The 26,554-nt window shown below is 46.8% G+C and overlaps 1 protein-coding gene and 1 long non-coding RNA gene across 2 annotated transcripts in view; one reads left to right on the top strand and one right to left on the bottom strand.

Moving 5' to 3' along the window:
- Positions 1 to 209: 209 nt before the first annotated feature.
- Positions 210 to 26,058, bottom strand: Nalf2 (NALCN channel auxiliary factor 2). Its single transcript, XM_051141747.1, has 3 exons — positions 25,054 to 26,058; positions 2,223 to 2,394; positions 210 to 1,817 (listed from the first exon to the last, which is right to left on the bottom strand). Exons 1-3 carry the CDS (start codon positions 25,912 to 25,914, stop codon positions 1,432 to 1,434), a joined length of 1,419 nt encoding a protein of 472 aa, XP_050997704.1. The 5' UTR covers positions 25,915 to 26,058; the 3' UTR covers positions 210 to 1,431.
- The window catches only part of LOC127185179 (uncharacterized), a 43,326-nt gene continuing 41,395 nt past the window's right edge, over positions 24,624 to 26,554 (top strand). Inside the window, exon 1 of the long non-coding RNA XR_007830184.1 lies at positions 24,624 to 25,097. This is a non-coding gene — a long non-coding RNA (uncharacterized LOC127185179). The remainder of the gene's footprint in view (positions 25,098 to 26,554) is intronic.

The raw sequence follows: 26,554 nt of genomic DNA, 5'->3' as shown, positions 1-26,554 counted from the left end.
TGTCAGCTTTCATTGGCTTTTAGATACCCAGGCAACGTGGCCTCCCTTTTCCCCTGCAGACGAGTTCAAGCAAGGCCAAAGGCTCCCAAGCCCCATCTCTCACTCATCCCTGTAGCCTGACTGAACACATTTCTCAGGCAAAGGTCAGGGGCAGGACTTTGTCTCCAGTCAGAGTCCTCTTGCCAGTCTCTGAACTTTGTCCAGCAAGGGCAAGGGGTGGCTAGAGATAGGGACCTGCTAAAGGGTGAGGAGGAGTCTAGCCGTCCCTCAGTGGGACAATAGGCCACAAGGTCAGGAGTGGGAAGGGATGAATACTCTTTGGTAGGCTGGGGATGGACACAGGATGGGGTAGGGGAGGCTCATCTCTGGAGAGCTCTGGGGTAACACCACCAGGTTCTCCTTCATGGAGGCCTGGGCTAGGACAAGATGGGGGAGTGTGGGGACCCAGGCCAGGCCTGACGCACTTGGGCTCAAGTCCCTCCTCCCTGTGGAGATTGGAAATGAAAGGTCTGTGGCCACAAGGCCAAGATTTCCAGGGCAAAAGCAGCCCTAGGGAGTGTGTGCACCTTCTGTAAGATATGGCCCTCCAGACAGCGGCAGTCCACCCATGTGCCCTCAACCTTCTGGGTTTTGGCTCCTGGGCTCTTTCCCCAGGGGTCTCTTTATGCACCTTTCTGATTTTGGGGGTCATTCTTGAGCCTGTCTCAACACTAATCACCCACCTCCCCAAAGCCAGGTAGCATTAGTCGAACCATCTCGTCAAGCTTTCTGTCCACTTCTCCCCTTTCGTCTTCCCTTCCCTATCTATTTTCTCCTTTACCACTCATTCCATATCTGGCTCCAACCCCTCATTGCCTAGGGTGGTGGGGGCAGCCTCATGGCCCAGCCTGGTGTTCCAGCTGGGACAGCCCCACACTCAGGGGGCGATGAAGTGGCAGGAGGGCAACCACACTGTCTGCCGTCAGCTGTAAGGATATGGGCAGGAGGGAATTAAGGATCTTGGCAACGAAAGGAATGTGGAGGGGGGAGAACTACTCCCCTCTGTGCCCCCAACATTCCCTGCAGGGCTGAGGCTGGGTAAGCAGCCTCCTTCCCTGGGGTCAGGGCTCTTGGCAGAAGTGGGCAACTTCAGCCCCCCCCACTCCCCCCCTTTGATACTAAGCCCCACAGGTGGGGCTCCGGAGGGGAAACCTGCTGCTTCTACCTTTTTTTCTCCTGGGTGAGTTTTGCAGCTCCTTGGGGGCCCTCTGGCCATTCTGTTGGAGCTGCTTTTAGGGCAGGGGTAGATTGGGGACAAAATCTGGTCCCCCATTTCTCCCCCACCCCCACCTGGTCCTACACCTCCTGTGGGAGGTACTCCCTCCCCCCAGCCTAGAGCAGGGCTGGAGCTGATGTCAGTATGTGGTGGAGGCTTGTCCTCCCTCCCTGTTGTCACTCTTCCTGTGTCAGGCCCTCCTCTAGGGCAGGCAGTGTCTCCAGCCCCAGTCCCCCACCCCCCTGGCTGCTGGAGAAGGACACTATGGTATGGAGGAGCATAAGAACAAGGACACAGAGCCGGATCCTGCTGGGACTGAGGCGGGAGCCCCCAGAGACCGGCAGCAGGGAGGGCTTGTTGCTGACACGGCCTGGGGGGTCATGGCGGGGGTGGTAGTGGTGGTACTGTTGGTGATAGTGGTGAAAATAGGAGTGGTGGAATTGCTGGTGGTGGGTTTTGGGGGGCTCAGATTCCTTGAACTTCTTCTTCTCCGACTCACAGGAGACCCACTGCACATCACAGCACTTGGTTTCCGGCCGCTTTGGTGAAGTATCCAGCAACCCTGCCAAGGGATAAGGAAGGTGTATGTAGGGGAGGGTGTTTAGGGGGCTGATGGCTCTGCCTGACCTGGAAAAGGGATGTTCAAAGCTGAGCCTCAGGTAGCCCTACTAAAGAACCCTCCCTACCAGCCCTCGCGCCTTTTCTTCTAAGTTCCTTTCTTCCAGGGACTACAGCAGTTCCTCCAGAGTGACTGACTCATGGCTCAGTGTATTCTGAGTACATAAATGTGGTCACTCTGGTCTTTTTGTTCTGTTCCATTTGACCCTAGCCCAAACTTGGGACCTGACTGCCCACTCCTCTTGTCATTGACCTCCTGATCTAGCCTGATGCCCCTTGATGTCCTTCCTGTCCCCATGTCCCTAAACGCTTTCATCTCCTCCCTCTTCCCCAGTGCCCCTGACTTTACCTGTACAGATAAATCCAGGGAGGCCTCCATACACCATTTCTTCATTGTCAGGGAGGATAAAGGGGCACCGGGTCTGCACCTCCAGGCAATACTGCTTGCAGGGCACCCAGTGCTGGCATTCCTGCTGGGTCACACTGAAGTACTCTGAGCACAGCCAGGCCTTGTAGACAGCCTGTGGAGGAAAGGAAACAGCATCAGGCCGTGTGCCACGTGGGAGATAGGCTCTTGTGTCTCTCTATGGAGGCAAGCCAACTAAACCCCAGGGTTTGGAGAAGGCCTACATATTACCTAAGATCTCCCATCTCAAAGCCAGGGTTCCCAAGTTCTCTAATCTACCATCAACCGATATTTAGAACTGTTGATCAAAATCATAAAATTAATCCTATTGTCAGAATCGAAGGCACTTTACCAATCATCTCCTCTAACTTCATCGTTTTACACAGGCTTCAAAGAGGTGTTTTGATTTCTCTGAGGTTACCTATATATAATGAGACAAACCTCAGCCATTTCCTTGGCTGATGGTACTAAGCTTTTAAATTCAAGAAGGAGAGGAGAATAATTCATGCTTGACCTCATCGGTCTAGTATGGATTAAAGAGTGTGGCACATGTGAAAATGTTTTGTAAACTCTAAAGGGCAATACAAATGTGAAGGGTTATTTTTTAATAAAAACTGGAGTCTCCCTTGCCAGGCACCACATGTGTCTTTGAGGTCTACTTAATCCAGGCTCTGCCTTATTGGCTTCAATCCTGGGATGGAGCAGACATCATGGACACTGCTCCATTGCCTTTTGGATTTTTTTGTTGTGATTTGGCTTCATCAATATACGTTCTTTCCTTCATCCAGCCCCTTCCCACCCTAGGCACTGGTCCTAGGGAGAAAGCTCCCCTGCTCCATACCTTGTTTCTCCCTGAGTCTATGGTTTCCCAGAAAAACTTGAGTCACTTGGGGACAGATAATTCTTTGTCAGAGGGGCTATGCTGTGCATTGTAGGGTACCAAGTAGCTTCTGCGGCCTCCACACACTAGACACCAATAGCGATGTCTCCTCTCCCACATTGTGACAATGAAAGGAATGCCGAGGGCCTTAGTCAAACGTTCCTTGGGGGAAGCCAAGGTCACACCTTTGTGAAGCCCACCATAATCTCTCATCTGGATGACAGACACCTCCCACCTTCATTCTTGCCCTTTCTAATCTATTGCATGAGAATAAGAGTGGACTCAAACTGTCATCCAAGCATGCCACTCCTGTGCTTCAAGCTCTTAGATGCATTTTGATGAAAAGCCTAATGTCTAAGCACAGACTTCAAAGCCCCACACAACTCTACCCATCTCTCTCCAACCTCCTTTTCCATCTCTCCTCAAGCCCATCGCGCTGCACAAACAGAGGGTTTCCTTCTTTTCCTTCAATGTGCCCTACTTCTTTCTACCTTCAGGATTCGGCACATGTGATCTCCTGGCATGGAATGTTCTTCACCCCACCTTTGTTATAAATGGGCCCTTTACATTGTTCAGGGCTCAGATTCAATATCATTTCTGCCCAGAGTGTCTCTTTCACTCCTCTCATCAGAGGACACAGCCCCAATTATTCTTAACTATTTATTTCTTCAGCACAGATGCTATGGTGTCTGCATCCTTATTTTAGTTTCTGTGAGCTTCATGAAACGATGAGTTGCATATACAGTCATGAGCTTCTCTATTAACCACTGTACATTCAGTACAATAGACATTTTTAAAAAATCTTATGACTGAATGAACAGGATACGTAAATGAGGACAGGTCCCCTCTCTCATGAAAATTCCAGTTTCATGAGTAGACCTACCTAACTTGAACCTGTGACATATGACTTGTTCTATATGAAGGGTTGAATTATGGTTCATTAGGGCTAATAGTAAACGGAGAAACTTTTCAATGAGGAGATAGATTGGGTGCTATAAATGTGATTCAACTAGTAGAGTCCTTGCATAGCATGCATGGAGCTCTCAGTTCAATCCTTAGTGTGCCATGAGCTAGGTGTGGTGGTACACACTTGTAATTCCACCCTGTATTCAGTCCCTAGCACTGTAGCTGGGGATAACGGTGTGGTTATAATCCCCACATTTGGGAGGTGGAGGCAGAAGGATCCAGAGTTCAACATATCTTTGTCTACATAGTGAGTTTAAGGCCAGCTGAAGATACACGAGTTCCCATCTCAAACAAACAAACAAACAAACAACCCCATCAAGATTGGGCTTTAAAAAGGATTTTTATAGATAGGATGTGGCAATATGGCAACAGTGTAAACAAAACTGTAGAGATGAACAAGTACACGTGGACTAAGAGAACTGAATGTTTCATATGAGTGTCATGGAAAGGGGACAACAAAACTCTGTGATCCAAAGTAGGGGTACATAGCATGAGGAATGGGAGGAATCACACAGGCAGGATAACAGTTGAGGAAGAACAGAAGGAGAGCTGGCGGTGTACATGAGGTAAAGGGTAAGAATGAGGTGAATGTACGAGAAGGATGAAGAAGAGCAGGGAGATAAGCTCAGGTGGGGGCAGGAGGGGTAAGATGGAGGCAAGAGGGGATACTGAGAGAAGGGTTTCAGAAAGGGAGTGAAAAAAAGATAGGACCAAGAGATCACGGGAGACAAGAATAACTGAGAAAGAAGGGTCGAAGATTAGACAGTGAGGAGTGAAGCAGAAAAGAAAGTACAATTTCAAGAGCCAAGGGCCCCAGCACCTGAGAACCTCCTCCATCTTCTGGGCCCCCAAGTGCCAAGATGTGTCTCTGTCCATAGGCACAAATCCCATTTTTGCAACATGGACCAAGAGCCCACATAACTCCCCAAACTGTGTAATCAGCCCCCTACTCTGTGGTCATCAGTGGAGCTGGAGCTCAGAGGGCCCTGCGACAGTCTTCCTTAGCAAGTCCAGTCCAGTGTCCCTGCTTCTAGACGAGGAGTCCCCAGCGATGGCCCTGCTCTCCTCACAGGCATGTGCCATTAGCCCAGTAACAAACTATACAGTCTGGGCACTCCCTTCGTCTGAGAGGAGGAGGGGGGAGAAGGGGTGGCCTGACAGTGGGAATATGGCCTTTCTCCTTAATTAGCCGACCCCCCTTCAGTCCCCACACCCCCAGTTGGAGTATCCATGGCAACAAGTGGGTGAGCAGATTGCCTGGGGAGGACACCAGGCCTGTGGGTGGTGAGGCAGGAACAGGCAAGAAGCTAATGAGGGGAATAGAAGTAGAAGAGCCACAGTGAGCTCAGAGGTAATCGAATTCCTAAGCCCCACAGCTGGCCAGCTGGGCCACCGCTGGATCATCTGCTTTAAGGTGACCTGGGGCCTGTCTCAGGTGACAGTACAGATCACAGTGCTACTGAAACCCTGTTCCTAGTCACCTTGTCCTGTCTCATCAGTGTGATAACTGTGCCAAGGAGCTGGCTGGTGTAGGGCTGTGACAGGATGCCTGGGCACTCCTTTGGAAGGATAGGAAAGGGTTAGGAGGGCTTGCTGGAAGGAAGCATCATAGAACCAGGTAAGGGAAGTTGGGAGACCTGTGGAGAGCTTTTGCTCTCACATTCTTAACTCTGGTTGTATACTGGAGTTTGTTTTTGTTTTTAAATAAACCTGTCTGGTTTACATGGCCCTCAGAGCAACAAAGTCAGAATCTCTGCAAGCGGAATCCCACACACCTGCAGTTGGAAAATGACGTGAGGCAATTTTCAGCATGCAGCCAGGGTTAAGAATGTCAGTTTTTACCATTACATAGATGGAGGAACGGATGCCTAAAGAGAGGAGAAGGATTTGAGCATAACCTTATAAAATGCTAGCAGAGAAAGGAACTGGAAGCCTGGTTTCAGGAAGCTGAACCTCCAACTCCAGGAATCTTCCTATTGAAAAACTCTGTCAGCAACCAAATCCTACACTAGAGGCCACATACCAGGGGCCTGGATAGAAGAGAGCTGAGAAAAGCTAGGCCTATTCTACAGTTTCAGATTCTTCTAATGCAAGGCCTGCTAGAAAAGCCTTTCCCATTATGCCCTGTTCTCTGAGTGGAGCCATCCTAGATTCTCGAGAGAGTAGGGATGGGAAAAGATGTCGTAGGGAGTCCAGTGTGGTGGCACACACCTGTAATCCCAGTACTTGGGAGGCAGAGGCAGAGGCAGAGGCAGAGGCAGAGGCAGAGGCAGGCGGATCTCTGTAAGTTCGAGGACAGCCTGGTCTACAAAGAGAGTCCAAGACAGCCAAGGCTACACAGAGAACCCTTGTCTCTGAAAACCAGAAAAAAAAAAGATAAAAAAAAAAAAAGGATGTCATAGGGAACCCCTGTACTACCAGTGCCCTCCTTTCCTTACCTCAGTAGGGCCACCACGGGTCTCAATCAAGTTCTGGCTGCTACAGTCCAGTTGCTATGGGAACTGGGAGGGGAAGGAAACAGGGAATAACTAAAGGGAACACCAATTAACCCCAAAAGGAAGGAAGGAGGGCTGTCTCAACCCTTCTCCCATCTGAGCAAAGGAACCATTCCTCAAACAGGAGGGGCGAGACAAAGGGGATCCTCATTCCTCCTGAGCTCTGCAATAGTCAGTTTAGGGAGGAGTGGAATGACCCAGCCAGGCTTATCCCCAGATTTTGGACTTGTAGCCCTGGCCACAGCATTTTAATTTCACATTCCTCTAGAAAGAAATGTCTGGCTTCATAGAGAGCTGTGTAACTGCACACTCACACCCGAAAGTCAGGACTTGGGGCCAGAAGGTTTAGAAAGAGGAGGCCATTGGCAGCTCAAAGCTTTGGAGCTAGAAAGGCCTCCAAAGGGGAAAGCTTCAGCTATTTTCCAACCAGGAAGCAAATAGTTTCCTTCCTGATTTCTAACTCACTTCTCTCCCTAGGGTCTGTTTTCCCATCCAAATCTTCCCTATAGACCCTTTCTTCATGGCTGCTTATCTTCTTAATGTCCCCATGGGACCCCTGGTCAGGAGCCACAACTCCAGTGCTTGTGGAAGGAAAGCAGCAAGGGGGTGGGCTAAGCTTAGGACAAAAATGTATTGTCTACAAAAGCCACAGTATACAAGTTGCCAACCTAGCCCCAGTTTTTAACCCATGGGAACCGAGGTCCATAGTAATGGACTACCTTGACTGAGTAGAAATGTGAAAGGCACCCTGGCTACTGACTGGATCCCTTCTTGCTCCACATCTATCAGCAATCCTCAAGTTATTTGAGGGACTCTCCTGGACAGAAGAAAGTGTGATTTCTCTACTCTGGGCACCAACAGTTGGATCAGAACAGAGTATAGCTGGTGTCGGAGCATGGATGTCACTCTGCAGATAGCAATAGTCTTCCGGGATTGGTAAAGTCCACAGTACTGGGCAAACGCAGGGAATGACCAGGCTCTACTTAAGAGTCTATAAGCTACAGTTGTCCTGCTTCTTAGTATGAGCAGCTATGAGCCGAAGTGGCCTGGTCTGGCCTGAAGAAAAGGTGGGCGAGATGGCTGGAGCCGTGGGTGAGAACATAAAGCTAGTCCAGTCCAGAGGGTCCTCATACTGCCAAGGCTCTTAGACCATCTGCTCAAAGGCTAGCTATGCCCAGTCTGGCCAAGGGTGGACTAATGGAGAAGTGGTGTCCATAATCCAGGGACTGTTCTGAAGGGGCCTGGATGATTGATGCTAAATTAAACGAGCACAGGAAGCACGTTCATAACTATTCTAGAATGAAAAGGACGGTGAGAGTCACCACTCCACATCCACCCCAATGTCACAGTGAAGTGCCACCCAGCTTCTAATTGTAAACACTGTCATAGAAAGCTCCTCCTCTCACAGGGCAGCCCAGGCTCCAGAGAACTCTAGTGATTAATGAAGTTCTTTCTTCTTTGGAGCTGAAATAAATGCCTTCCTGTGACTTCACTCATGTATCTTACTAGCTCTTCTGGGGCCATATATAACATCCACAATCCTGTTCCTCAGGCCAACTCTTAGGAATTTATAGACATCTCTGAATCTAGTCTCTTTATTCGTTTGTTCATGTAATGAACACACTCTTTATCCCTGAGTGCCTGGCTCTGTGTTGGGAGCTACAGATAAAGAGCACAAATAAGAAAAGATTCCTGTCTTGAGCAAGGGAAACAACCATGTGCATCAATTAGTATAAACGTCTGAATGATGTCACGGGTATTTGACACCATGGTAGGATAAAGGGAAGAGTGGTTAACTGTGTTTGGAAAGCTGAAGGACAGAAAGCATCTCCATGTGCGGAAGGTTTAAATTCGGGCTTGACAAAAAGGGGTGGAGAAGCTCAGTAGGTGAAACAGAGAGAGAATAAGTACTCTTCAGGCAAAGGAATCCGCAGGCATAATAACCTGGAAGTAGGAAATAATGTTGGGTTCAGACAACATAGTGTAATTAGAGGGTGTGAATGGGAGGTTATGAAGGAGCGTGTGCTGTACAGGAAGGACATGACCATATCAACATGCTTTAGATACTAGGGAGGAACTGGGGTTCTTCCTATAGGCAATGGAGAGTTTTTTTAATGGGCTCGACATAACTGCTTATTTAAAGATATTTATGGCTAGCCTGGGGGCACAGGTCTGTAATCCCTGCTACTTGGTAGACTGAGGCAGGAGTATCACACATTTGAGCCAGTCTGGGCAATTTAGTATGACTCTGTCTTAGGGGCTTAGGGAAAAATTGCTTATCACTTTTGTGACTAACTTTTCAGACTTCTGTTTGCAAGTGTGGAGGATGACGTGTTGACATTAAGACTGGAGGCAGGGATTATTAAGACTGGAGCTAGATTATCATTATTGTTGTTGTTGTTTTCTGTTTTGAGACCGGGTTTCTCTGTATAGCCCTGGCTGTCCTGGACTTGCTTTGTAGACCAGGCTGGCCTTGAACTCACAGAGATCTGTCTGCCTCTGCCTTCCAAGTGTTGGGATTAAAGGTGGGTGCTACCACACCCAGCTGGAGCTATTATTGCAATGATCTGAATAAGGTAGTGTGGGGGCCTCAACTAAGGCAGTAGCAGCAGAATTCAAAATCTGAGAGTAGAAAAACAATACAAGTATTGAAATAATATTAAGGTATTTTATGACAGTAGGAAGCTCTCTGAACACTGAGGTTAGCAGTAGTACCCACTTGACTAATACACACCAAATGAATGAATGCTAAGATACAATAGTAAGGGTTTTTTTTTCCCTGAGACTTTTGGTTCACAATGGTTATGCAAACTATTCAATAAAATTTAAAAACTGTCTTGCCTGAGGGGAAGAATTGGGAGGAAGGAATGTATGTGAGAAAAGATGTAAATGAAGCAAAAACCAAAAGGATTACTTGTAGATATGGAAAACAGTTGCATTAGGGGGGTTGAGGATATCTACTAGACTTCCACGTTGGGTGGTATGATGAAAACCAATTTCATTTTATTTTTTTTTAATTTGTTATTGCTATTGTTTTGAGAATAGGGTCTCATGTAGACCAGGCTGCCCTCAAGCTCATTACGTACCCAAGGTTGGCCTTGAAGTCTTCTGATCTTCCCTCTACTTCCCCTGGCTAGTTTCACTTATTAAAGAAAGAAATGGGGGAAGGGTGTATCTGAGAATGCAGATGAATGCAACCTGGGGTATATGTCTATCTGCTGGATGGAAATATCAGGCATGCAAATGGACTGATGGTCAGAGCTCTAAAGAAGGCTCTGAACCTGATGTGGTAGCGCATGCCAATATTTCTAGCACTTAATCAGAAGGCAGAACAAGGGGAAATTGCGCAAGTTCAAGCTAGCCTTGTCTACATGGCGAGTTTAAGGAAAATCTGGAGCATATGAGACTCTGCCTCAAAAAAATTAACCAAAAAAAAAAAAAAAAAAAGAAAGGATAGGAGTCTTGATAAAGGTCTCTAAGTAATGGGGAGATAAGGAGGTAGTCAACACAGTAGGATTATGCTTTCCTCTTTGAAGTTAGGCATGGCCATCAACATGCCTTGAAGTGAAACAGTTTACTTCTGAGGAGACACTTTAAGGGCTGACACGTGTTTGTGCCACATTATTGCTTCTGCTTCTAATTATGGAAGCCAAGTTGAGATAGATGATCCTTCTCTCCTATATAGGGACAATTATGAAAGAGACTGCTTCTCCCTGCTGACCTGTCTTGAACGCGAATCATAGCAAGAAATAACCACCTGTTGTGTTAAGCTCCTAATGTTTGGCGGTTACTCATTATGTGACACTGTAACCTAGCTCACCCTAGGTGATAAAGCAATATAGAAGCCAAGGGTGGAGGCAAAGGGCTCAACAGTAGAGGAGGCACTAAGGTAATTGAAGTGCAGGTGGAGGAAAGAAATGAGAGGAAGACGGATGGCTCAGTGGTTTAAGAAATTGGAGAAGAGCTGGGGGTTTAGCTCAGTGGTAGAACATTTGTCTAGCATGCACAAGGGCCTACAACGAACCTCCAGAGCAATTACAGGAGAAAAAGGAAGAGAATGTCACTCTGTAAATTAAGAGAGGAGAGAATGTCAAAGATTGGGGGGAGGGCAGTGAACAGATAAGGATTTATTTAGGTGAGAACACACTGGTTTGGGTAATTAAGACACAGTCTCCTCGCAGTGAGAATAGTTTCAGTGGAGCAGCAGGGAAAGAAATCAGACTGTAGTAATTTGAAAAGGGAATGCAAGCAAAGAAAACTAGAGGTGAGTATGTGTACACAAAGCTTCCAAGAAGTCAAATATCCCCAGGTTTTCCAACTATTTCAATGGATGTAGTTTTTAGTTCCCTGTTGTTCACAGATCCAAAAGCCTCTGTTTTTTGTTTTGTTTTCTGCACCAGAACACGGTCCCCAGATAAGGGTTTATTGACACAAAGTAAAGTAGAACTATCATCCCTCCTGTCCTAGAAACTGTTTCTGTTAATGTAGCCTGAGATACCATTTGCTCTCTGGGGGATTACATCCTATTCTTCTGCTAACTCCTTGTAGATGGAGAGGGGAGGCTATCCTCAAGTGCAGGACCAAAGAGATGGCCTAATTCAAAGTCCCAGGATAGAGTTCATGCTTCCCAACGAGACCTCTGCACAGACTGAATATCATTATTATGACTTTGTGTTCTTTGAGGACAGCGTTCATTATATCTTTCTTAGACGGGAATTCTTTGCAGGGTCTCACAGGCTCTCTTGATACAGAGTGGGAAGATGTATGCACAAAGAGATGTGTGCCAAGTACTTGAAAACCAAGTTCTCAGTAGCTAGCCCAGATCGAACAATGTGAAGGACTTTCTCAAGAAAGGGAAATATTAAAATAATGGGTTATAAACATATCTCCATGGACTTTGACAGTGAATGGGGAAATTGGGGATATGTTAGCAAAATGTCAAAGAAAACCAAGCAAAGGGGAAATGAGAGGCCATCGTTAACTCCAAGAAAGCAAGTTGACCGAAGAATGAAATGTTAACCATACAAATTTACATTGCTGGATGTAAACAATAGTTATAAAGTTAACAATGTAAATATGTTAAACTCTTAGAACCAGAAATTTGGACATATCAATATTAGATGTATGAAGGGATGAAAAGTGGGTGTGCAAATGTGGTGCTACTGATAGTAAGAAAGCCAAATATTCTTCTAACCAGATTTTTAAAAAAGTTTTATTTAAAACATAAATAAACAAGAAATAGCACATTGATGTGCCATTTAGAAATGTGAAGGTAAATATTAGTAAAACAACAACAAAAACAGTCAGAAGCTCAGAAGTATTTAATACTCAAGAGTGAGCTCAAGGGTGAAACATAGGGCTACTGTTTCAATGACAGGCATTCATATTTACATATTATTTAAAAGACATAATGCTATAAGGATAGATATATATATGATAAATGCACAAATATATGTGCATGGTGTACTTTTGTCTGTTGATATATGTATGTATACACGGAAAATCAAATAGTAGTAATATTGGCATGACATGTAACATACAAGCCTGGACACACAGTAAAGTTTCAAGGGCTTAACTCTGAAGAGAAAAATCAGGGGCAACTGGAAACATATGCATATATAAATATATCTTCATGGAGTTTTACGGGGTATATGTGTAGCATGAACATCACTGAAATTTTTGAATATGTATTACTTTGATAAAATGAAAAATAAATAGAAAGTCTCATCTGCAGTCAAGAACCTCAAAACGAATAAAGCAAAAAAAAAATCTAAGATTTGATATGACCAACTTTGCAAGACTCAATCCACATGGCCTTGTCCCAGAGGCCCTGACTCAGCTAATCTATCATCAGTGTCAGGGCTATTGGCACCATCCAGGTGCACTTAACAAACCAAAAGAGCAAACAGAATCGTATAGACAAAGAGAGAAGCTAAGACGGGAGGAGGAAAACTTCTGGCTGGGGCTTTTCTGCACAGTGGTTGTGTTGGTCACCACATGAATGACATTACTGTGACATGGGCAACTACAGTATATTTTGAGTTGTACACACTCCTCCTTCAATGGAACACTTGTCTTTTATAGGAAGACATCTTCAGCTATCACCTAGGTCAGTGAAAAAACAAACAAACCAAACCAACAGCTCCCTTCCCCTGCTTCACCTTCCTCCATCAGGTAGATGACAGGCTGGGAAGAGCAGAGACCTAATCAAAGGTGACTACAACTATTCTTTAGTTAAAATGCGAATCAAGGACTTTGGGAGTCCTTCTTTCTCTCCACCTCCTACCTCACCCACTTAAACAGGTCTTTATGTGCTTACTAAAATATCTCCAGTTGCCTTCTAGCTTTCAATTCCCACCCCCATCTCAGACACTTCACCTCCTCTTCAAACACTACCTTTTCATCCTCCTCAGCAACCCACCCCAGTGTTGAGAATTTCAATTGGGTATTAAGCAATCACTTGGACTAAACACATCTAATTAAGATGAGAAAATAGCTACCATTTATTAAGTGCTTACTATATGCCAGGCTCTATTCTAAGCATTTAATCCTGACATTTATTAACTCATTGATTCCCCATAATCACCCCCTGAGGGAGATACAAATCTTTACAGATAAAGACAGAGAGGACCAAAGAGTTTAAATAACTTATCTGAGGCACCTAGCCAATGATAATCATAATGATGTTTAGCATTTCTTGAACACCTTCTACCATGAAGACACTACAAGAAATTAGGATGATTTATGTCCTTCAAGCCTCATAATGACCCTATTTCTTAGTTTTGAAGGTGAAAAATGTGGGGTTCCAAGTGAGATTAAAGAATATATTGAAGGTTGGCAAGATCATCAGTAAGCATCAGTAAGGGTGCTTGCCTCTAAGCCTGATGAGCTGAGTTCAAACTCCGGGACCCACTTTGTGGAAAAAGAGAACTGACTCCAAGAAACTGCCCTTGTGTGCTGTTGCCTATGCAATTCCCCCCACATCCTCCCAATACATATATTTTTAAAATGCAAAAAAGAAACTGTAACGCATGTCTACAGAGAAGACAGATTTCAAAGTAAAATCTGAAGTAAATATTACCTGTACTTCAGTGCCCAAGCTCTTATATACCAACCATACTGTCCTGGGGACAGTCCTTTCAGTTTACCACTGCTATAAAACAAATTTCTTTTTGGTGTAATTTCAGGCCAAGTTGAGGAGAGATTTCTAGGCTTGGATAGAGGAGAATGGTTTTCCAAAACCAATCTATTCGTCTCATTTCACATAGAAGTAGAGTTTTCTTTGTAAGTGGATGTGAGAGAAAGAACATTTGGATACTAGACACTACAAACGATCATTTCCATTCCCTCATTAAAGTACTCCATTCAGACTGGAGGTGCAATTCAATGGTGGAGCACTTGCCTAGGTAATGCAAGGCCCAAAGTTCATGCCTCAGCACTGCAAACCAAAAAAAAAAAAAAAAAAAAAATGAACAAGAAGCAAAACAAATTCCCAAAGGCCCCCTTCCCTCTTTCCCCACACACTCACACAATTAGTGTCTCTAGTAGAAATGCTTTATTATCCCTAGGGCATGAGTTCACCTGTCCCAAGTGCTACCATTTGGGGGCTTCTGGGCTTCTGGAGTAGCCTTATACTGGAAGACTCCAATGCCAGAGACTAGAGAAAATGTGGTACATAACTACCCCTTTCCCACAACCTTCCCCACAAATATTCTTTAACCAGTCTTTGCTCCAACAGATGGGTAGTTAGTCAAAGCTTGGCTGGTCATGCCTCTGCCAATAACTAGCTGTGTGAAGTTGGACCTATCACTAGCAAGGAGGTATGGCCACTAATTTGCTATATGACCATGAGCCAAGTATTCTTTCCCCAAGCTGTCACATGAATCTGAGAAGACGGTTGTTTAAGCAACATAGGTGATGGAAAGGTGGGGTCAAACATCTTTAACTCAAACAGATCTGCAGTCAAAATCTCAGTTTTGCCCTTGCTGGTAATAAAAGCATAGGCAAGATTGTTGACCTCGCTGACCCATCCTTTACTGAGAGACAAGTTGTGTCCCTTAAAAAAGAAACTACCAACTGTAGAGGAATTTTACTTGTGCAACGTGGCTGCTTTGGTAAGGGATCACATATAAAAACCTTCTAGGTCTTTGTGATCTGGCTGGAATGACACACCTTTAGTCCACTGGCTGGAAGACAGACACACCCTTAGTACACACCTTTAATCCAAAACAGTGAAGGTAAAGTTAGTTTGTAGAAGGAAGCAACCGTGTTTGAAAATGACATCTAACTAAGAGTCAGACGAAGTGACAAATCAGAGAGAGATTTAACAGAATGAGTCAGAGAGAGGATACACCCAACTCTCATGAGAACAAACAGGAAAGAGAAGCTACTTAAGAGCAGTGCAGTAGACTTGAGACAGTAGAGTATGGCAGAGAGAGAAAGCGAGGAGGTAGTTTTACTGGGAGAGTTTTACACAGGTTGAAGAAAGAACATGCTTCACATAGGTGAAGACAGAACAAGCCAGAGAATGAGAATGAGACAGGTGATTAGAACATGTCTTAGAGTTAGTTTGAGGCCAAGAAGAGCAATTCAGTCAGAACCCGAGGGAATCAGTCAGCTTGGAGAGGAGTTTGAGTCAGAACAGCTGAGTTGAACCAGCCAGCCAGAGTTCAGAAAGAACAAGACAGGACGAGCTTATTCAGCAGTAAGTCTCAGAGGCTGAAAACATTCTAGGCCTAGATTAGATTATATGGAGGCTAGAAGCTTCCAAGACTAGACTCAGGTTAGCAGACAGAGGCAGTAAGCCTCCCAGACAACAATTAAATCAGTCAAATAAAATTACATTTACAACTCTCACCTTTCTGTAAATGATGCCTCTAAAACAAAAGTAGAAAGCTTTATCCATATGCACCCTAGCACAGACTGAATAGTGCTGTCTGTCAATATGCAATTTCTATCTCCATCTCTATGGGCTGGATGACTGCAAGTCATTTGACACCTCTGGGACTGTCTTGTCTACTGCAAAATGGGGACAGTATGTGTACACTTCACAAGACAGGTATAAGACTTAAGTAAGATAAAAGATATTACATGACTAAGATATCACCCTTCTCATTCTCTCCACTCAGCTGTAAGATTCAAACAGCACGTTTTGCATGTCTGCCACAAATGTGATCAGAGAAAGGCTAATATCATTAACCAATATGAAGGGGAACAAATAAAGTATGAATAAGAACAGAAAACATGAACTAACACTTCACAAATGAGCACTACAAATGCTTATAAACAGGAAAAACAAATGTCTGACTGAAGGAATGTCAATGAGAATCTACGACTAGGTCATTTTTCAAGTAAATTAGCCTCACATTTTTGTTGAGGATATAAACTAGAATAGTCTAGTAATTTGAAAGAGATTCAGCAATGTATGCAAGTAGCATTAAAAAGGTTAATACTGTGATTCTGTAAGTCTAGTTCTAAACTTCATTCTGCAGAATGGATGTTTATACTTCCATTTGTATGCAAAACAAAGAAAGAGTAATTTTGTGTAGATGTTTATGTAAGCTTACAGAGAAGGGAGCATAACACAAACTGTTAACATCCAGGACCATAGGGCAGTGGAACTAGGAAAGACTGAATAGGAGGATTATTAATGTTCTCTTTATAAATCTCCACATTGTTAGATTTGAAAAAATAAGCATGCATCATTTGTGATTTTAAAAACTCAGCAAAGTACAGGAATAAGAAAAAATGATTGAGATAGCCTTTATTATTAAAAATTATAGATCTGATATGAATTTATGAAAAAAGATAATCATCACAAGATTACCTATGATAGCAAAAAGTTGGCAATAATGTAAATATCTAACAGTACATGACCTGTTAAATCAATTCTGTAACTTGTGACAGAATATCATACTCATCAAGGATGGAGCTTATGAATTTTTAAGTGCATGGAAAGGTACTCAGAGTATCAGTAAGTTGAAAAGATTTATAATAAAATATTAGGGAACCATGTGGTTGCATCAACATGCGTATTATTATTAAAAGAACCCAGAAATAACAAGAGTGGAGATTTGGATTCTTGCTCATTTCACTGCTGGTATGTTTATAAAATGGTACAGAATTTAAAAAAATGTAAAAATGGAATGTAAAATGGCACAGCTGCTTAGGAGGGTTGAGAAGCAATTACTCAAAAAATTACATTGAAGCAGGAAACAATGGTGCATGCCTGTAATGCCAGCACTTGAGGCATACGTAGGTGGCGCATGAGCTCAATGATAGTCTAGGCTACATAGCCATAGCAAAAGCCTGTCTCAAAAACAAACAAATAAAAATTCAGCATGGAATTATCATGTGTCCAAGTAATTCCCTTCCTAAAAAATATACTCAAAAGATGTCAACACAAATATTCAACAAGTATTAGTAGAATAGTGTTCATAGCAGCATTATTCACAATAGCTAAAAGTTAGACTAGTTCAAATATCTACTAAGAAATGAATAGGTAAGCATGTGGCAAATGCACACAGTGGAATATTATTCAGCCACAAGAAGAAATGAAATACTAATAGCTGCTAAAACTTTGGTGACACTTAAGAGCATCATATAATATATAATATGCCACACAAAAGGACAAATCTTGTATGACTCCACTTCTGTGTGTTACCTAAAACAGTCAAGTTCAAAGAGATAAAAAGAGATTTCTGGTTGCCATGGAATAGAGTAAAGGGGAAAGGGGGAATTTATTTTTTAAGAGGTAGATTGTGGGCCTGAAAATATTTTAGAAATGGTAATGAAATGGAAATGTACCCAAGGCCACTTACATGGTAAGTTCTGTTTATGTATACTTCATGACAATGAAAAAAAAAAAACCCAACTGCCTCTAGAGCCCTTTTCTCTATTATATTTCTAGTTTCCAAAAATTCTCAAAGGCCACTTTTTTTTAATAATCAAGGAAAAATTTCTTTAAAAAGATTTTGAGTCTATAACAATTTTGAAGAATTAACTTGAGTTGAACACTGAACAGACATATTCACCTTTCATAAATCAGCTCGGTGGACATGCTCTCTGCTTCAAATGAAGAAAGATAGGGAACTCCAGTAACATTCACAGCACCACTTGCCCTTTCCTCAGACAGAGTGCTATGGGCTACTTCTTCCTTTCTGTTTCTAAGGAGAAGACACGGCATTTAGGACTGGGGACTCAATAAAATCCGGGCATGGGAACTGGACATCCAAATTCTAGGCCAGGCCAGGCCTCACTTGCCTTTTACATGCCAAGATCCCACTGCATTTGTTTTCCCTTTTGGTTCTGCCAGCTACCAGTGAGTGATGGGGTGGGGTGGGGCTCAGACAGGCATTGGGCCTGTGCATGACCTCTTCTCCTTTTCTGCCCTGGCTGATACTTCCTGTAGATTGGAGCTGAGAAGCTAACAAAAATACCTTTTCCCAAGACAAGTGGAACTCAGCTCTCCCCTTCTTTTCTAAGCCTAAAGAAAAGGAAGGAGCAAACCTCTTAGTACCATCTTCCTGTCTCTGTCCTCACTGAGGACAGAGAATTTTTTTTATTTAATATTTTTTTGAGAATCTCCTACCTATGTACTATATTCACATCACTCCTACTCCTTCCTTCCCCCCATAACACCCCTACTCCTGATCAAATTCTTGACTTTGTCTTCTTTAATTATCATTGTCACATGCATGCATACACACATGGAAATCTGCTAAGTCCATTTAATGCTGTTCATATGTTTATGTGTTTAAGGTGAACCACTTGGGATTGGATAATTTACCATGAAGAACTATAGGCTGCCAAGAGAGGGGAAATCTATGGCCGGATCTTAAGGACATGAAGCAGATATGTTAAACAAAGAGGATGCTAGTGATTCTTCACTCTGAAACTGAGCTACTCCAGAGGGTTCCCTAAGTTTCCAATATACTCTACTGAACCTCCTCTCTACCCAGCATAACTTCTCACCAATGTAGTCATAGCCAGCAGGGCATTGCCTTGTATATCTGACAGAGAATATTAACATCTTCTATACACCTGGGCACTAGGGGAAGACCAGAGACAGGTTTGTATCCCAGCTCCCTGCCCTATGTAACTTAGGCAGGTCATTTCCTCTTGCTGAACCTCAACTATTACATTTGTAAAATGGAGATAATAATGGTGCTTTCCTGCTAGGATCACTGTCAATATAAAATTCATGGACATATATAACCCACCCACCCCCAACACACACACACACACACACACACACACACACACACACACACACACACACACACAGCTCCTAGGTACTCAAAAGCTTGTATATTATTTTATTTTTGCCTTCCTTTTCTTATCCCTTTCTTCTTTGGAGCCAGCTGGACTCATCTTTTGGCCCAGAAACTTGTGGCTCAGATTCCAGATCCCATTTCCAAAATCTGTTTGAGCAAGAGCTTTGGCTGTGGCAACCCTTCTCCAGTAGTAACTCCTCCCCACTGCCCTTGTTCTTCCCTCTAAAATCCTACCTGATTCAGGGTCTTGTAAATTCAGGCTTCTCTGAACTCTCTCATATGTCCACAGACAAAAGACTGATTTGTCATTCCTCACATAGATTCTGATCCATACACCTGGAGCCACAGGAATTCGGACATAACCATTTTCCAGAGCCCTATCTGATAACTACTGGAGAGCTGTGTTGGTGGGCCCCCAGATTGTGCAGAGTCCCCAGAAGGAGAGCTGGCTCCTAGCATTCCACACATACCTGTAGCTGGAATGCCACCTGACTGAGAGGAGCTGAGGGGTCAGGTTAATTGACCAAGGTGAAGAAGCGCACCACAGGTAAGCAGCCTTGGAGCACAGCATCACAGAACTACCCTGAGAGTGATGTATTCCTAAGACAACGAGTCATATGTGTTGTCCTACATCCCCAACCACACAGGGAGGAGTGGGTATACTCTTTTCCTGGGGTACCAATATCTGCAGAAGCCACCAACATATGTTCACATAGCCTGGGAGCACCCTCCTGCCTTTTGATGGATCTAGAGATCCCTGGCTCACTTTAGATCTTGGCCCCACCCACTTCTCATCTTTCCTCACTCCCCACCTTCACTGTGTTTAGCAGACCACTTCTAGCCAGAACAATATTTGGGTGGGAGGTTGTTGGGTTCCTTTTGTCCCTCTTTACTCCCCCCATCCCCATCTTCAGAAGATACCAGTACATCCTTCCTGGAGGTTCCTGTTGCTATGGTGACTATAGTAGTCAGGCCACCAGCTTGTGGGAAGTATGGGAAGTAGCCACGAAGCCAGTGCATGTCTGTGTTTATGAGTGTGAGTGCATGCACTCATGCATATGTCTGCCCTGAGTAGGCTGAAGAAGGGGAAGAGAAGGGGGAAGAAAGATCAGAGGAAGAGAGGAGGAGAGAGGGGGAAAGTGGCAAAGGAAGAGACAATCAAAAGATGAAAGAAAATCTGGGCAGAAAGAGAGATAGGCATGAGGGAGGTAAAGTGCAAGTTGAGTGTGAGGGATGTGAGGGAGCATGGAGCTGTCAAGAACAAGAAGTATGGTGCCAAGGAGCTGAGGCAGGCAAGGCAGAAAAGGGTGTGAGATCTGAAGTAAAGGTCCGGAGGTTGGGATGCTGGGGTAGACAGGGAGTGGCCAGGAAGATTAGAAGTAAGTTTTAGGAGAAGCAGAGGTTAGAGAGTGGGAGGGAGGATGAGGGTTGGAGAGTGAGGTGTGGGATGTGGTCGAGGAAGGGTGTAGGGTGACAAAACACTGTCCAGCTAGCGCTCCTGGAAATATGGATGGGAATGTTGGGCATGGTGGAAGAACATGGGAGTTAGAGTGGAGGGAACGGGTCAGGATGTAGGTCAAGGAGAGGGAGAAGTATATTTCAACAAGTAACTGCTGTGAGGCACTCCCAGCTTTAATTCCTATGTCCTTGTCCTAGCTGTAAGCATTACCTCTTCTCTGTGCTTACTCTTGGACTCTGGGTCACTGGCCTTTCCTAGAACACCATGGATCCAGTCCTTAGTGATGAGAAGATGAGCTGCTATGGACCTGGAGACCCCACCCTGCAGCCAGCTTTGCTGTGATTCCCAGGAGGCTGCTTATTGATGGCTTTCCTCTTCCTCCAAACATGGAGGGCACCCTTTCTAGCTTTAAGGGTTCTGGGCCAGAGAAAACATCTGGGTGACACTATTCAACTTCAGACTCCTGTCCTTTGCCCAGTACTTCAAGCCCTTTGCTCTTTGTACCCATCATCTCTAGTGTTAGCCTGAGAGTCCTGTTTGGAAGGAAAGCTGTGGCAGGTGGGAGGAGAGAAGGCAGTGAGGCAGAAACAGCTGCTAGTCTGAGTGGAGGAAGAGCAGGGCCCCAGTAGGTATGGGCAAAAGGTGGGCAGTCCATACCCTTTACCTTTGTTGGGGTGTTGAGGGCAAGCATTCTTCCCTAGCCTCTGCTATCCAGTGCTGCTGTCAAAGATCAAGCTCTGCTCTAATGCCTAACTAACTTCTGGACTGAAGCCGACCTCCGAGGTCAGCTGATCCAATTCCTTCCTCCATGCACATACAGTCCTAGAGTCCTCCTCATGGCATTTTCACCCAGTAGCCCACTTGTATTAGGACAGATACTTCCTGGGGACAGGAGCTCTGAGGCAGTCTGTTCCCTCTTTGCAAAGAAAACCTGAATGGAGAACTTCTGATGTGCTAAGCCTAGATGCTGTACAGACTTCTCATTGATAATGGATTCATAAGGCTTTTCTGATGAACGAGCCCATTTGACAGATGAAAAAAGTGAGGCTCAGAGACTTGAAGTTCATAGGTTCAAGGTCACACTGGAACGAAATGAAAAAAAAAAAAACTAGGTTGGAATGCAGGACTTTCTATGAAGTCCCTTGGGGCCAAATCAAGACCTACATCTTTTACACAAGGCCAACCCTTTTGAGGTGTGAAGTCTGGGGATCTATTTTTCTGACTCGCCTCTTCTCCAAGTCAAACTCCTTTAATTCCATCCAGGGAATTCAGGCTCCAGCCTCCTTCTCAATCTCATCAGTTGATCCATCCCAGTATGAATCCTGCAGGCTGCCAGGTGGGTGCTAGACAGTCTGGGGTGGATCAGCACTATCCCAATCCTTCCTTGACCGAGCTGGTTAGAGCACCTAATGGCCGCTTAAAGAGCTGACAATGCCCCTCCTCTTGGGTCTCTTGCCTTCCTAAAGGAGTAGCTGTGAGAAAAGAAGCCAGAGTTTTTCTCCTATGCTCTCATTCTCCTCACCCTGAGTGTTCTGACTTGAGAGGAGGAGAGAGGCAGAGGTGGGAGAGGCGATCAGCAGCACGCAGGAGCATGATAAGATCAGGAGGATTGAGCCAGGGAAGGAATTTATTTGTATGATAACCCTGGGCAAGGCCAAGGGAAAGTGTGTGTGTGTGTGTGTGTGTGTGTGTGTGTGTGTGTGTGTGTGTGTGTGTGTGTGTTGGGGATCATTCATAGGGAATTAAGGGAAAGATGGGGTACAGCCCTCGGACCTAGGAGAGGCCAGTATGGGGATGGGCACTGGCTCAGGTTAGCTACATCTTTCTGCTATGCGAGAGGAAGTCAGTCGCACATTAAGAAAATGTTACAGCTGGTACTAAATTGGGAGGTGTCACAGGCAGCAGTGAGGACAGGTATGATTTGTGGAGCCCTATGTGGCCCAACAGGGGCAGAAAGAACCAGGTTTCTAGGGCCACACCAAAAGGATCTGATTGAGGCACTTAGAACAAGGACCCTAGGGATAGAGGGTTACCTGCCTCTAGAACCAGACTCTAAACTTGGTTTACAGACATAGAAGTTACACCCTCGTCTTGGCTTAGGACTTCAGGATCTCACTTAAGAGGATTCTCAGTGTGGGTCATTATCTTTACTGGATTCTATTTGGGGTGAGGGCTGGAAAGGAGGGCTCTGAGCTCAGGGGAGGCTAGGATGGGTAAAGAAGGCCTGGGAGAAGGTGAGGGTGAGTGGCTGAGGAGACAAGCTTTCAAAAGGGGGGGGGGGGTCAGGACTGCCTTTCTCTTTCATGTCATCGAAAAACTGGATTAAAAACTCAGGCCGAACTGAGGTTTGGGCCTCAGCTGAAGGAGAAAGCTGTGAACGGGTAGAAAACACAAGAGAAGAACTGAGGAGCCCTCCCAGTCCTTCTGCCAGCAGGCCAGAGAGCAGGAGAGCTCACTTGCTGCTGGAGAGACAAACAAGGAGCCGGGGGGGGGGGGGTGGGGGGGTAAGGCCTGGTTGGCATGAGGGCGCTGAGCTAGAGTACTGGAATTCCTGCTCATTGCTGAGGGCAAGCTGTATGATCCCTCTGCACCTGAGTTCCCTCCCCTGTAACATGGAGGTGACCTAGGCGGCTGTGCTCTCATAACATACGCGAACAACCGCAACCCCTACATATTACATCTATGTCAGGTGTTAAACTCTTACTACAACCCGCTGCCAGCCATGCCTTGCCACTTAAATCTCACAAACCACTCGGGGCTTGGGCAGGGCAAGGATATTTTTCCTGTTTTACAAATGAGGAAATGAAAGCTTAGAGGAAGCAACATAAAGTGCCCAAGAGAAACTGCTAACAAGCCCTCGACAGAGGTGGTAAGTCCTCCAGAATCAGAGAGAACCTCTGCCTTTCCAGACATCAAACAGCTTTGTATCAGCAATCAATGCGAGGGATTTTTATTCAGTGTGGGGTCAGAAGGAGCTTAGAGGCAACTGTCACAGGGAGAAAACCCCAGGAAAAAAAAAGTTGTGCCATGGTTTTCATTCATTCTGGAGACTGAACAAAAGAACAGTTGTAGCCACGGGCTTGGAGAAGGAACTGCAAAATATGGACATCTTCTATTCTGTCTGCTAGGGGGACCATATCCCTCTGCTCTCACTGAGGACATGTGCCTGTGGCAGGCAATTAGAATACGTGTCTCTAGCTCTGTATGGCCAAATGTGTCTTTTTTTTATGTGACTGTATGTCTAACTGCATGTCTCTGACTCCACAGGGAGATGTATGTGACATGCTGCCCGCTTCTGTCTATGAAAGTGAAAACCTTTCTGTTTCTCGGTATTACTTTCTTCAGAGTACTGCTGGTGGTGCATGGCTGTATATGTTTGTCTATCTGCCTGTACACCTTTAAGAAGTGGTATATCTCATTTGGTAGTGTGAGTGAGGCAGTGAGTCAGCTGAGGCTGAGTGAGGCGGGAGGAGACTGCTAGGTTACGAGAATAGGAAAAGGGAGAAGGAGAAAAGTGAAGTCAGGATCCAGGAGCTACTCCTTTCCTCCCCAGTCCTCCACCCCAAATCCCGAAGGGGCCCACAGACACCAGCAGAACCTTACAGAAGTCCAGAGGACCAAAGCTTGCTGGAAAGAGGAGCTTGCTACCCTTTCTCAAAGCCTTGAAAGACGGTCTACCCTAGGAAGTAACTGCCTCACTCTCCAGCTGATGGCCCCCAGCTCCAGAAGGAGAGAGACCTACCTGGTCTCACTGTCACTTGACCTTTTGACCTTGCTGTTCTTTTGTCTCCAAAGCAGGCCACCTGGCTAGGCAGGAAAAACAGGGAAGTAGCTTCAGGCACCAAATGTGTATAGCCCCTCGTACCTACTATACAGAACAACCCTACTGAGGGTCAAGACATTTCTCAGCACTCAGTTCTTCCCTAAGAAGGTCCTTTCTACAGTTGTCTACTCTCAGACTTCCTCTAGATGCCCATCCCTAGCATCCAGATAGCCAGGTTTTCCTGTCGCCACCCTGGAGCACTGGAGTTTTGTAATGCACCAACCTTCCATGGCCCTTATAGGAGCTGATAAGCCCTGTTCCCCAAGCTTTCTTTCGTCAGAAGACAGAAGCCTACAGGTTCCCTTCTAAAGAGAAGGCAGGCAGCCCTGAGCTCCCCAGCCTAGGACCTGGCCAGGCTATCTCAGGTCATATAAGGTCAACAGTGTGGTTGGTATACCCCGTCACCAGGCGTGGCCTGGCCTCTTATCCATTGGCAGGAACCAAAGGATGAGGATTAGGTAGTCAAATATTCTTCCTCCTGCTTTTGAACACACTCCCTCTTCCACAGCCAGTTCCAGGACTAATTCTAGTCCAGGACTGAGGTTCAGGGCCAGCCAGGGTGGGAGCCTGGAGAGCATAGACTCTCATCCTACCACTTTGCCCGGCCAGGCGCCCCACTTCCCCCCTCATGTGGGAAGCAGTTCACCAGGAAGCTCCAGCCTTAAAATGTTCAAACCTTAAACTCATAGAAGTTGACCTGAATTCCTGCAGGTTCTTCTCTAGAGAGGGGTTCTGGGTGACACTTACAGGGCTACACTGGGAATGTGGGAGTGGTGCAGTCGATAGAGAGGGAGTCCTTTATTTTTTCCTGGCCCCACTGCCACAGACACTGCTTCTGGCCAGGCAGCTATTGTGGCTTGGGTTGCCAATCCCTACCTTGCAGCCTTTCGTGCAGGACCGGATAGAGTACTCTTCTGCCTGTAAGTATTTATGCAGCACGAGGTCGAACTCGTCATATTTTTCCTGAGCATGTCGGTCCAGTCGCTGGTACGCCTCTATGCAGTTGCTACAGGCCTCCCAGGTCCCGGAGCCTGGGCTGGCCACGACGGCCAGCAGATCCCCCAGCAGGGTGTCCAGACTGCAGTCAAGGCTGTCGGGGCGGTCCATGCCAAGCAGCAAGTCCCAGACCGTGTAGGTGTCGCAAAAGGAGAGAGTGAAGTTCCGAAAGTGGCCTTTCAGCAAGTTTTTTTTGGCGGAGGGGAACTCGGGCGGGGCACGGGAAGGGGAGTCAGGGGGCCGCAGAGGGGGAGCCGGGGTGGTCGGTTCGAAAAGTCTCTGCAAAGATTCCAATTTGGTGCAAGCTGCGTCCAGCCCCGTGGGCTCTGGGACGCCGCCGCAGACCGGCCCGGGGCCGGCGGCTGGGGCAGCTTTGGTCAGGTTGCTGTATCGCGGGCCGCAGGTGCCCGAGGACGCGCTGGATTCGCCGGGCGACGGCGGCGGCAGCGGCAGCACCGCGCGGGGAGGCACCGGCTGCCGCTCGCGGCCAGCCCCCCAGGGCGGCCGCATGGCGCTGCTCAGCTCCCTGGCCCGGGGCCGGGCCCCCGCGCACAGCCACAGATGGTCAGCGAGCAGCACGGTGAAGAAGAGCAGGGACGCTAGGGACAGTCGCCATCGCTGCGCCCGCTCAGAATCGGCGCAAGGTTTGTCGCTCGGCCTGGGAGCCCAGCAGCAGCAGCAGCAGCAGATAGTCAGAGCGGCGGCGTCTTTCCCGGGCCACATCCAAGCGCCCCTGAACATATTTCAGGGGGGTCCGGGCTGGAGGGAGTAGGGAGGCGCGAGGCCGGACGGCCGTCTCGGGAGGGCGGGCTGCGCACCGCACCGCGCTCCTCAGCGCCGTCCAGGCTCTACCTCGGTGGCCGCATGGCTAGACAGGCCGGCCGGCCGGCCCGGGGCCCCGCTCAGGCCGGAGTCGCGGGGCGCTCTCGGGCCGTCCCCTCGCCCCTCCCGCGCTCCCTCGCTGGCAGCCGGGGCGCCGCCGCCCGGCCCGCTAGGCGCAGCCCGGCGTCCCGGCGGGGGGCGGTGCGGGGCACTGGGGCGGTGGCGGCTGCGGCGGCGGCGCCGCACTCCTCATAGTGTCGGGCCCCTCAGCTGCCCTGGGCTCCACGCCACTTCACTCCGCGCCACCGGCCCCCTGGCTCGCACTCTGTTCCGGCCGTCTCGGCTCTGTGCGGCTCTGCGCCCCTCAGCGCCGCCGTGCGGGCCCCGCCGCGCTCCGCTCCGCTCCGCTCCCCTCGCCCGCGCCGCTCCTCTCCCGCCCGTCTGCCCGCTCCTTGCAGGTCCCTGCCTTGCTCGCGCCCTCCTAGGCCGGCCGGCCGGTCCGCTGCCGGCCCTTTGGGCTTCACTCGTGCTCTGGCCGTTCACCGGGGCTGGTCCCGGG

Source organism: Acomys russatus, chromosome X (assembly GCF_903995435.1).
Source record: "Acomys russatus chromosome X, mAcoRus1.1, whole genome shotgun sequence".
NCBI lineage: Eukaryota > Metazoa > Chordata > Mammalia > Rodentia > Muridae > Acomys > Acomys russatus.
This window is presented reverse-complemented; position numbering and strand designations above follow the sequence as displayed.